Genomic DNA, 12,503 nt, shown 5'->3' with positions numbered 1-12,503 from the left:
CTAGCAGATGGAATTCACCAGCCAAGTCTCTCCACTTTATTCAGCTTTTAACTCCCCTGGCCTGGTGTAGCCTGCAAGGACAGGCTACAGCAGAACAGCCTCCTTTTTTCCACAGGATTCACGATTCTACACATTAGTAGGGAAAATTACTGCACAGCTTGTGACCTTGTCACCAAAACTCAAGGTAAGGATAGCAATCATTTATGTTTAAATAAAATTTTTGCACTTCATTTCTTTGATGATTGGTGAATGTCATTAAAGTGCCTGTGCTGTATTCAAAGGGAGAAAAGGAAGTGTCTTGCTGTCCTACAGAATGGATGCTGCTCTGTATTCCCAGCATGCTGCATCCTCAGAGAGAAGAGGGTCAAGGGACACCTTCTGAGGCCCCATCTGCAGAGCTGCCCCAGATTTGTGGGCCACATCAGAAGGACATGGAGCTGCTGGAGTGATCCAGAGGAGGCCCTGGAGCTGCTCCTGGGAGAGCTGGGGGTGCTCACCTGAGAGGAAAAGGCTCCAGGGAGAGCTCAGAGCCCCTTCCAGGGCCTGAAGGGGCTCCAGGAGAGCTGGAGAGGGACTGGGGACAAGGCCTGCAGGGACAGGACACAGGGAATGGCTCCCAGTGCCAGAGGGCAGGGATGGATGGGATATGGGGATGGAATTGCTCCCTGTGCCACAGTGCCCAGAGCAGCTGTGGCTGCCCCTGGATCCCTGGAAGTGTCCAGGGCCAGGCTGGACAGGGCTGGGAGCAGCCTGGGACAGTGGAAGGTGTCCCTGTCATGGCAGGGGGTAGAACTGTGCTCCAGCAGCACTTTCTGCTGGGCTGCATTCTCTGGGACACATCAGGATTTTTATTTGGATAAAAAAACCTGGATAGACAGAAACCTTTTTAAAAACATGAGAATGTTGTTGTCAATTCAACTCTCCTCATCATAACTGATATATTAAACTTGCAATCTTTTTATCAAAACTGCCATGTCTTAAATTCTAGGATGACACACTCCAGTTTTTATAGAATTGATATTCAATTCCTGATTATAGGCTTTTGCTGCTTCTGACTGGGTTTTTCTCCTTGCACTGAAAAGTAGATGCCTTTCATCATTTATAATTAAAAAAAAAGTGAAATAAAGTATCAGACCCATCTCAATGTTATGCACTGACACTCTCAGAGGCTGGAGATCCTGTGCTGCTGCTTCCCTCCTGGCTTAGGAACAGTCTGGGAGTGTCTGCAGTCACCCCACCTCCAATCCCAAATCATTCACTTCAAAATCATTTGTGGTTATTTGTGTAACCAGGAAAACAAAACACTAGGAAGGCTGAGCCTTCCAAACCAGGACATTTTGTAGGGACAAACTGATTTTGTTAAGTCTTTCAGAACAGCCCCCCAGCAGGGATTTTGCCAGCTTCTCAGTTGGACCCTCTGGGAGACAGGAACAGCTGCCAGCTCATTCAGGTTTCCAGTTCACATTTGATTTTTTAAAAAAATCACAGTGGAAATACAATTCTATTTTTTGCCCACAAAACAAACCCTTCAGACTCTACTCCATTCCCACTAGAATTTTTTTTAAACTTTGACAAGTAAGGCAATACAGGAATAGTTGCTTGAGTTAAAAAATCTGAATTTTAACCCAACAGGAGTCACTTCCCAGTTGTCTCTTATTTGACACTAAATAAAAGATCATCAGGATTCCCTCAGCTCCAGCAGATGAGCGTGGTGCTCCTCCTCTGCAGGATGCCCTGAGGTTGCAGAGCAGCAGAATCCTCCCTAGCAATGTTGCTTATTTATAATAACTGGTTTTCAAGCAAAGCATTTCATCTTTCACAGGGATTGGTTTCTTTTCTTTCTTTTTCTCCATTGTATAATAGAAAGAATTTGTGAATTAATCTGACCAAAGCAAACACATCCTACAATTCCTTCCCAGACAAAACTCCCACTGAGATCAACTGTCACTTTTGCTCAGGGGAAACTTTTCCTGTGAAAGAACTGCAAGAATTGGCACCCTCAGTGAATCCTACAATTTTGACTGACACTGAAATCACTGCAATTCTATATCCAGGCCAAGCACAACAAACTGCTTCTTACTTTTCTCATCTGCAGAGAGAAAACACCATGTAGGTTCCAAAACTCCCTCCATTAGCACTCAGCTGCCTCCACAGGGATTTTCTAGCCCACATCACTGAGTGTGGGCACGATTCATGCAAGGAAGGACACCCAGTTTTTCCTGGGGCTGGGGAGTGCAGTTTTCCAGGTGAGTGCTGGCCTGAGCTCACACATGTGCCCAAGGCTGCAGCCACAGCTCCGTGATCCAACCCACAGCATCCTCCCACTGACATCTTTCCTCACCTTCTGGTTTGAATTCCAGTATTTATGGCACATGATACTGAGGTGTGCCTTTTGTAATGGCTGAAATCAAAAGCTCCTGCTCACACATCCCCATCCTGCTGGGTGTCAGGGTACTTACAGGTCGACTTCCCGTGGGTTTTCTCACAATTTGGACAATGATAGATGTCAATATCTGGTGCCTCTTCCTCTTCCACACCAACACAGCTGTAACACAAGAAGGTGAATCTGGCATTAGTCTATGTCCAAGTACACCATTAATGATGTTAATGACTGTCTTGATTGGACACTCCTGGTTAGGTTCTTTCTTCCCTTGGACTGACATTGATGAGAGAGAGGCAGTTTTCTCTCTTGTTTGGACTTGGTTGTTTATTCTTTTCTTATCAGCATTACAAGGTACAAGGAGCTACATGCACTAAGATAGAAAGGTGCAAAATGGCCAACAAAGATCTTCTTCAAAGTCTTTTATGTGACCATTTACCCAATCAACAAATGCCAAGTAAATTATTTTTCTTAGTGACCCAATGACCCATCACCTGTGTGCTGCACCGCAGCATTCTCTATCCAATCACCCACTACTACCCAAAAACCTCTAGAAGAAGAAGATGAAGAAGAAAGAAGAAGGAAAAGAGACAACGCCCTAAATCCTCCATCTTGTCTTCTGTTTCCTAAACTAGTTTAAACTCCAAGCTTTAACTTTTTCACCTAGTGACTTAAGAAAACTTTCTAATCTACACACACTCTTAGTTTTTCTATTTAACCTTAACAGTTGTTTTCAGGATGTTGTATGAAATTCGGTGCTTTCTTGGATGTCAGAGGCAGGTACCAGAGATAAGGGCACACTTTGTGCCTCTGACTCCAACAAATGATGTGTTTTCTGTCTGCCCAGCAGAGCCCTGCCCAAACCAGCTTTGGGCCCATGTGCCCTGCTACAGACAGGGTTTGTAGCCTCCATTCCTGAGGGGTTCCTCCAAAAGCTGCCAGCCAGAAGGCCACCCAGTAACCCACTGTGGAACTCCATGAAAACGTGGCAGAGTCCCACAGAACGGGTTTTTTCCAAGGAGACTATTTTGCACCTACACAGAGCTCTCCCAGCACCATCCCACGTAAACCTGATTAACAAAACACATCTTCACAAAATATGTGTGGGCAGCTGTGAAGTACCAGAGCGATCTTGGCAAGGGAAACCACGTGCACAACCTCCATAGGTCCCACCTCTGCTGCAGTGTAGGAAGATGAGGAGGTGAAGCAGATGCCCAGCTCAGCACTCCTGGCTGTGCCAGGATGTCACCGAGGTGGGTTTTGGATGGGACACGGCACCCTGGGCACAGCCATGGACAATTCCCCGAGAGCACAGTGCTGGGGAGGAGCCAAACACACAGCAAAGCACTAAACACCCGAGACAAGAAGCTGCTGCACAGTGTAAGCAGCCAACCAGAGAACCCAGGTCCAGCAGGGCACTGTCCTGCCCAGGGAGGAAGGGCAAAGGGGACCCTGCTCCTGCTGCCTGTGTCAGGAACAGCCCAGGCTGCAAGGCAGCACACAGAGAAAAGGCTCCAGTGGGATGCTCTGGAATCCAGCCCTGCTGCCTTGGCTCCGTGGGACCTCAGCTAGGCAAGATCACCCCTGAGAGGCATCAGAGGCACCTTAAGCTCCAGAACAAGCAAGGCTGGATCACACTGTGACAAGAGCTCTCCTGGGCTTTCTCTGCTTCATCGCCTGCAATGCCAGTGCTCTGCAGGGAGCAGCGAACAGCTGCCAGTGCTCTGAGTGAGCAGAGAGCATCTCTCAGTGCTCTGAGTGAGCAGAGAGCATCTCTCAGTGCTCTGAGTGAGCAGAGAGCCTCTCTCAGTGCTCTGAGTGAGCAGAGAGCATCTCTCAGTGCTCTGAGTGAGCAGAGAGCATCTCTCAGTGCTCTGAGTGAGCAGAGAGCATCTCTCAGTGCTCTGAGTGAGCAGAGAGCATCTCTCAGTGCTCTGAGTGAGCAGAGAGCATCTCTCAGTGCTCTGAGTGAGCAGAGAGCATCTCTCAGTGCTCTGAGTGAGCAGAGAGCATCTCTCAGTGCTCTGAGTGAGCAGAGAACATCCCTCAGTGCTCTGAGTGAGCAGAGAACATCCCTCAGTGCTCTGAGTGAGCAGAGAACATCCCTCAGTACTCTGAGTGAGCAGAGAGCATCTCTCAGTGCTCTGAGTGAGCAGAGAGCATCTCTCAGTGCTCTGAGTGAGCAGAGAGCCTCTCTCAGTGCTGAGTGAACAGAGAACATCCCTCAGTGCTCCTCAGGTCACAGAGAACACCAACACTGCTCTTTTTGCCAGGGAAAAGGTATGGGCAGGGCTCATGCAGTGCCACCTCCATGCACAAGGCCACGTTCTGCCTCCTGGCATTCCCCAGCAGCGCTGAGCACTGATGAATGCTCAGTTTATTGCTCCTGTTTCTGCCTGGAGGAAGCAGGGCAGAGGATGGCTGCTCCATCCCAAAGGCCAGGCAGCAGTGTGAGTTCTACCAAGTGCTTCACAGAACCTCTCAGATCATTCTCACTCCAGTCAAGCTCTGCAGGACACCAAAGTGTCCAAAAACTGGTTCAGCAATGGGAGAAGTTCATACAGGCTGGACACACCAGCAGCACCTGATGCTGGCCCAGAAGCAGGAAGGCCATGGCCTGGGTGCTGATAAAGGAGGTATAACACACAATCCTGTGCCCACCCCTCCCACCAGAGTCCCTGGAGCCGCTCCTGAGGAGCTCGGGGTGCCCTTGGGGTGTGCAGGTGTCCAAGAACCAGCACAGGCACACCTGGGGCAGGGAGCAGCTGTTAAATGTCCTGTGAGGCCCCGTTGCCAGAGGTGGCTTTGAAGCCCCTGCTGACCCCAAGGCACACGGTGGTGCACGTCACCATCACAAACCACAGACACACCTGCTGCTGCACAACGGCAGCAACAAAACCAGGCTGCAGCCACGCTGGGAAAGGCCAGACTAGCTGAGATACAGAAACACATCCTTTTTATTACCATTGCAAATGTTGTGTCAAAATAAGATCCTGCCAGAAACCTTGGTGGGTATGGTGCCCCTGTTGCAGCTGTCAATGTGGGAGCCAGCTCCCTTCAAAACAAAGAGCCCAGGGTGAGAGAAGCTCTGCAACCAAAGCTGGAGACAGTCTCATCTCTGTAAACCCAGACTGGGAACAGAAATCATTATTCTGGAATTGTGTCAAAGCAACTGCAGATTTGGCTGATTTTTTTCATTAAACCATTACTTAAAAAAATAAAATAAAATTATTGTCTGTCCCTGGGAAGCCAGCACAGAAAACTGAAGTTTGCCGACAGGAAAAATCACCATCACAATCCAGTCCTCAGAATTCTGTACATAGATAGAGAAAAATATGGGTAGAGTGGTAAATGGGTAGAAAACACCAGAAAAATTACTAGAAAAATACCATATTAATCAGCAAAAAATTTAAATAAACTGTGGTAGATTAGAGCCAGAGTAAGAGAACCTAGAGGATTCCTCTACCCACAAAGCTGTGTCAGCTGCTTATGCCACTGGATTCAGCTGGCTAAGCTCAGTAAAGGTATGGATTAGGCTCTTTACAAGAGCTTGGAAAGTCTATATTTAGCTAAAGTAAGGAGATGAGACCCTTGGCACGGGATAGGAGGATGTTTGAGCAGCTGTGGCACAGAGCGATTGTTCTGAGAGAGTCAAACATCTGAGAGAACAACGCAGAGAAGTAAAAATAACTGACCTCAAACTCCAGCGGGCCCCTACAAAACACAGTCAACTTTTCCAGCTCCAGCACAGCTTTGGAATAAGGTTTGGCTGCTTACAGCTGCTCACAGGGAGCTGCTGCCGTCTCTGTGTGAGAAACCAGGAGTGTGAAGTGTCCAGGGAATCCCCCAGCTGAACTGCCCCAGGAGATCAGGAACAGAAATATCCACCCAAATTCCACCAAATATCCACCCATTCCAGGCTGGGCTGCTCCTCCCACCCAGCAGAGCTGGGTTCTCCAGGCACTGCCACCAGCAGCACTGCTGGTGCCTTCCACATGGATATAGGCACAGGAAACCAAATTCCCAGCAAAAGTTAAAGCCAGACTTGCAGACAGCCCCAAGCCATTCTTGCCAGCAGAGGAACAAGGTTTTCTTCCCTCCTGCCTGTGTTGGGCTTACAAAGAAAGATTTGGGTAGCAGAGGGCCATGACTGACCCTTGGGTTGGTCTGAGCATTTCCACATGGGAATGAAAAGCAGAAGAGGACTGCCAGCTGTGGTAGAAGCCAGGGCTCAGCTCTGCAACATCTCCTACCCAACTTAGCAATGTGTTTTTTCTCAGGGTGGTTAATTACCAGTAATATAGAATCAAAGCATTTCTCCAGCTGAAGAAAACCAAGTCATCCTCAGCCACTGAACAGTGCTGTTCTCCCCCTCAGCCCCTGAACTGCAGCACAAATGGCACTCTGTGGTTTGTATCTATTGGTTTTTCCCATGAGAACACTCTGCTTTGGTCCCTCCAGATTTTTTTCTCAGCCCCATTTGCCCAAGAGAAACAAACATCAAAAAGACTCAAACCAAGCATTTGAAAATGATCAGAAGGGTCCAAAGGAAACTGACATGGGATCACAGCCAGTGCTTGATCATGGATGATGTGCTCAGGATCCAGGTGCTGTGTTCAGGATCCAGGTGCTGTGCTCAGGATCCAGGTGCTGTGCTCAGGATCCAGGTGCTGTGCTCAGGATCCAGGTGCTGTGTTCAGGATCCAGGTGCTGTGCTCAGGATCCAGGCAGTGTGCTCAGGATCCAGGCAGTGTGCTCAGGATCCAGGTGCTGTGCTCAGGATCCAGGCAGTGTGTTCAGGATCCAGGTGCTGTGCTCAGGATCCAGGTGCTGTGCTCAGGATCCAGGTGCTGTGTTCAGGATCCAAGTGCTGTGCTCAGGATCCAGGTGCTGTGTTCAGGATCCAAGTGCTGTGTTCAGGATCCAGGCAGTGTGCTCAGGATCCAGGTGCTGTGTTCAGGATCCAGGTGCTGTGCTCAGGATCCAGGTGCTGTGTTCAGGATCCAGGCAGTGTGCTCAGGATCCAGGTGCTGTGTTCAGGATCCAGGTGCTGTGCTCAGGATCCAGGTGCTGTGCTCAGGATCCAGGTGCTGTGCTCAGGATCCAGGCAGTGTGCTCAGGATCCAGGTGCTGTGCTCAGGATCCAGGCAGTGTGCTCAGGATCCAGGTGCTGTGCTCAGGATCCAGGTGCTGTGCTCAGGATCCAGGCAGTGTGCTCAGGATCCAGGTGCTGTGTTCAGGATCCAGGTGCTGTGTTCAGGATCCAGGTGCTGTGTTCAGGATCCAGGTGCTGTGCTCAGGATCCAGGTGCTGTGCTCAGGATCCAGGTGCTGTGCTCAGGATCCAGGTGCTGTGCTCAGGATCCAGGCAGTGTGTTCAGGATCCAGGTGCTGTGTTCAGGATCCAGGCAGTGTGCTCAGGATCCAGGTGCTGTGTTCAGGATCCAGGCAGTGTGCCCAGGAGCAGGATCCCACAGTGGTCCCATGGCAGTGTCCGTGTGGGATCTGGGTGCGTTGCCATCGCCAGGGAAGAACTGGGAAAAGCTCTCAGTAGCACTGCTGGGTTAGAAAGAAAAGGTTTTTGCTTGAATCACAGAGCCACACAATTGCTTTGGTTGGAAAAGCCCTCAAAGACCATCAAGTCCAGCCACTCCCCAGCGCTGCCCAGGCCACCACCAACCAACGTCCCCAAGTGCCACATCCACAGGGCTGTCAAATCCCTCCAGGGATGGGGTCTCCACCACTGCCCTGGACAGCTGTGCCACAGCTGGGCAATTCTTTTATGAGAGAAAACCCTTCCCAGACAGCCCACAAAGCCCCTCACTTGCTGTGCCACGGCTGTCAATGCCCGAGGGGCTGCAGCCGTGCCACCAGGGTCTGTTGTTGAGGGAAGGGATGTGGGATGCTGGAGCAGCAGCCACCACCACCTCTCACAGCTCAAACGACCTTCCTGCCCAAACACAGCAAAGATGGCCTAAGAGATTAATTATCCTGCATCCAGGAATCTTGTTGGAACAATTTGAACCAATCTAATGGTTGATTTTTAAATGGTCGTTAAATGATTTAACTCGTTCCGAGGCAGTGTAAAACTAATTTGATAATGAGATAAAAGGGAAATATTAAAATATATTTGAATTTTACCAAAACTGTCATAGGGAAAAAAATAATAATGACAAGTGAAGGCTTTGATATTGCAGCTGTTTAAGCTGATATCTCACCCACGTTACATGGACTTAAAGGCAAATTATCACATTAGAAGCTTTTGCAGTCAGAGGCTACAAATTACATTTTTATTAGAAACTCTGCCCTTTGCCAGTTTAAAATGAAATTGTTTCTGTGTTTGCAGTGAAAAGATGTTCAAGTTTCAATATTCTGATAAAGTTAACAATGATTTTTTTGTTATGCAGGCAACACTAATAAAAGGTGAGTAACTTAAACTGGTTTTATAGCATGAATGTTTCTGGCAGCCTTGGGTTGTCATCTGCAGAGAGATGACATTTTACGTAGCTTCAGGAGAAAAATTAACCCACATAATATCTGTTCTATCAAAACCACGTCATCTCCATTATCAAACAGAAGACAATATAGAAAAATATGAAAAAATAAAATAAAGAAAAAGACTCTTAGATGGGGAAGAAAATCAAATCTAGGAAAACAGAAATAAAGCCAAAATAAAAATAGGCTAACTTCCCTTCCCCACCCCAGCTCATGAGGACAAACCATCAAAGCTCTATGAAACACAGAAGAAGAATTCACAGCACTTTTAAAGGTCACAATTAGTGATTACCCCAAGCTCATCCCTATCCCTTAACGACTGGTGCTCCTCAGGGTGTCACAACAATGCTCTTCCTTTAACAACAAGGTGTCATTTGTAGAGAAGGCACCTGTGCAGCTCCAGGAGCCTCCTGGACAAAGCCAAGGGTGCTGTAGAAAAGCAGGACTCCAGCAGCAGAGAGATTCGTGCTTCGTGTTTGGATGCCAGGCCAATGTGAAGTGTCCATCCCAGCACCCAGAAATGCAACAGCCAGCACTGTGAGCACAAGAGCAGTTAATAAAAGACAGAAAAGGGGAAAAAGGGGGGCTGTTTGGAGAGCAAGGAAACGAGCTGTTCCATGGGTTCATGTCTCCTGGGCTGTTTTACTGGTGGCTTTACAGGGTGAGCTCTGACCGGAGCTCTCCCCTGTGTGCTCTCCAGTGTCTCCAGAGCAAACAGACAAGCCTTTCCCTAAGCAGAAGAATTTGTCTCATCTAATCAGCCATGTTTTCACAAAACAGAGATTTTGGAGAGCTGAAGCCTGCTGTCAGCTAGGGTTAAAGCAAAGCAGTGAGCTCAGGAGTCACTCAGGAGAACAGGGACACACACAGGTGTCACTTCAGCAGGAGAGCCAAGACCAAGGACAGCAGAAGGAACCCATGTGATGGTGTGGGCACAGGGATGAGGTTCCCCTGCATGGACATCTTTAATTAAGGTCTAAATGAGAGAGAACTCAAGCTGCACTGGACAACCAGGACTTCACATCACCTCCCATTCATTCACAGAAACACAAAAGTGGAGGGAAAGGGAAAGAGGGAAAGGGAAAGGGAAAGGGAAAGGGAAAGGGAAAGGGAAAGGGAAAGGGAAAGGGAAAGGGAAAGGGAAAGGGAAAGGGAAAGGGAAAGGGAAAGGGAAAGGGAAAGGGAAAGGGAAAGGGAGAGGGCTCCTCTTGCAAACTGAACTGCATCTGCACAGTCCCTGCAAGGAGCGCAGCAGCTTCAGCAACACCTGAATGCAGGGACAGGGAAAATCCTCCCTGCTCATCAGAGTTCTTGGACTGCTCTTCATCCCAGGAAATGAGCTCAGCTTTTTGACTCAGTTTCCCCCCTGCAGGCAGCACCACCAACACCTGCCCCATGGCCCTGAAGCTGCTGCTGTAAAACTCTCACTCAGTGCTTTGAAAATGCCCAGCTCTGTGCAAGAGCTGTGCTGCCCACACAGAGAGCTTTCAGAGGCTTTATCAAATCATGGAATATCCTCAGTTCAAAGCACTCACAAGGATCACCCAGTCCAGCCCCTGGCCCTGTACAGGCCCCCCAACATCCCACCCTGGGCATCCCTGGCAGTGCTGTCCAAGCTCTCCTGGGGCTCTGGCAGCCTCAGGCTGTGCCCATTCCCTGGGGAGCCTGGGCAGTGCCAGCACCCTCCCTGAGATCCACCCAACCCTCCCTGACACAGCTCCAGCCATTCTCTCAGTCACCGGAGACTTGGAGCCTCCAGGTAAGTCAGGAGACATTTGTGAAGGTTGCAGGGGCCTGTGCAAGTCTGCACTGCCCTAAGGGCTCCTAGGCTGGTACATAACCCTCACTGCCATCATTTGAATTCCACCAGTGAAACACTGTTCAGGATGACCAAGGTTTTTAAGGAGCCACTGGAACCATCCACATCCTGTGTGTGTTGAAATCAACAGCCATGAAGACAATCTGGCAGTGCTCCTTCAAACCAACCAGTTCTGACATCAGCACGAGATGAAATGACAGCAGCAAAGATGTGCATCCACCACAACATCCCAAATCCACTGAGACAACTGTGATGCCTTCCTTCCATCCTTATTTTTGGGCCTTGCTGAACCACTGTGGTTATCTATGGGGCTGATGAGAGGATGTCTGATCTTTAGTCAGAAACTGAGACCAAAACAAAACCAAGGCCCACTTGCAAGACAGGAGCCTTGGACTGGGGGCTCCTCAAGGGAGGCTGTGCCCCAGCTGGAGCAATGCCCAGGGCAGCAGGGCACTCTCCTTTCCAAACCACATCTGCTGCAGACCCCTAGGCCAGATACACAAAGGTATGGCTGGTGACTCTGTGCTTTGCCTTGCTATAAATAATAAAGTTTAATTTCCTTCACAGAGCTTTTGATTTGTTTCCTTTGGGAGACTCATAGGTTATAATGGCATTCATTCCTATTTGCCAACCTTGTCCTTATAAATGAGGATCTTCATTAAATGAATGTTAAGAGATGAGCACTATAATTAGGACAGATTTAAAATGCAGTGTGCCTAAATCAGAGACTGCCCAAGATGTTCTCCTTTTTTATTAAGATATAATTTGAAGGAGAATTACTGCTTAGTTTAGAATGAATTATATTTTACAACAACCTCTTCTCACTGAGGGAATACACAGAGCAAGGAAATACATCCTGCTTCAGAAGTGAAGCCCAGCTCTCCTGATCCCTACTGCTGGCAGATGACTCTCTCATGAAACACACGTGGCTGAAAAGTGCTAGATAAGGCTCTTTTTCCCCTAATTATTTTATGTCACTTCAAAACCCTATTCAATCTTGCTGTCATATAATTTAAAATAATTAAAGACTCAGAGACTGACCCCAACAATCAATCACACAATTCCAGCTGACTGCAATTCCTGTCATCTCAATGACCTCAGAGGCAACACCTTGAAGAGGTGAACACCTTCACCACTGACTGGGGAGAAGATCTCATGCCATTTTCTGCACAGCAACATATCTCTGGTCCCATCCTCTGGAAGTGCCAGCCCCATCCTCTGCCATGTGAAGGACCTGAGCTGGGCACAGGACATCTGTGGACCCACTACTGTGCCAAGGCACTGCTGCTGCTGAAAACTGAGCTCAGCCTGTTCAGCAGAGAAGCTGCTCAGCCCTGTGTGATTACAGCTGCCCTGATGTTTGTTCTCCTCCTTCTCATCACTGGGTTTCCCAAAAGCAGATGGGAAATAAGCCAAGAGGGAAGGAACCACAGAAAGAGAGTAGTAAAAAGCAGGAATAAAACTGAAGGAAAAAATTGCCAAGCCCAAATTAAACCCAAAAGGTCAAGAAGTCCATTAAACAAACAGAACAAAAATAACCCTCCTCTCAAAATCATTCTCTTAGGTTTCGTTTATTCCTTGTGTAACTCCGCCGAGAGAAGTGGCACGGCTCCACAAAGGAACCTGGCCACACATAAAACCTTTTCCCGGCTGGGTGGCCGTACAGCAGCTGCAGGGAGCAAGAAGGGCTCATCCCGACCTGGGAGCAGGGGAAGGGGACAAAGCAGACACCACCCCTGTGCACAGCAGCCCAGCACATCCCAGCCCTGCCCCAAAGCGGGCTGCGAGGGCAGCCCAAGGGCTGAGCCAA

At 48.7% G+C, this 12,503-nt stretch overlaps 1 protein-coding gene across 2 annotated transcripts in view; it reads right to left on the bottom strand.

The window, feature by feature from the left end:
* Positions 1-12,503, bottom strand: part of PHF2 (PHD finger protein 2) — a 54,247-nt gene that overhangs the window by 27,029 nt on the left and 14,715 nt on the right. For both annotated transcript variants that reach the window (XM_005532795.3, XM_014261361.2), the window contains exon 2: positions 2,460-2,545. In XM_005532795.3, coding sequence (XP_005532852.2) covers positions 2,460-2,545 — 86 coding nt within the window. The remainder of the gene's footprint in view (positions 1-2,459; positions 2,546-12,503) is intronic.

The sequence above is a fragment of the Pseudopodoces humilis genome, chromosome 13 (genome assembly GCF_049639895.1).
Source record: "Pseudopodoces humilis isolate 2021_Gansu_Grassland_sample_001 chromosome 13, ASM4963989v1, whole genome shotgun sequence".
NCBI classification, from domain to species: domain Eukaryota; kingdom Metazoa; phylum Chordata; class Aves; order Passeriformes; family Paridae; genus Pseudopodoces; species Pseudopodoces humilis.
Note: the sequence above shows the minus strand (reverse complement) of the source record. Positions and strands in the feature narration are given on the sequence as shown.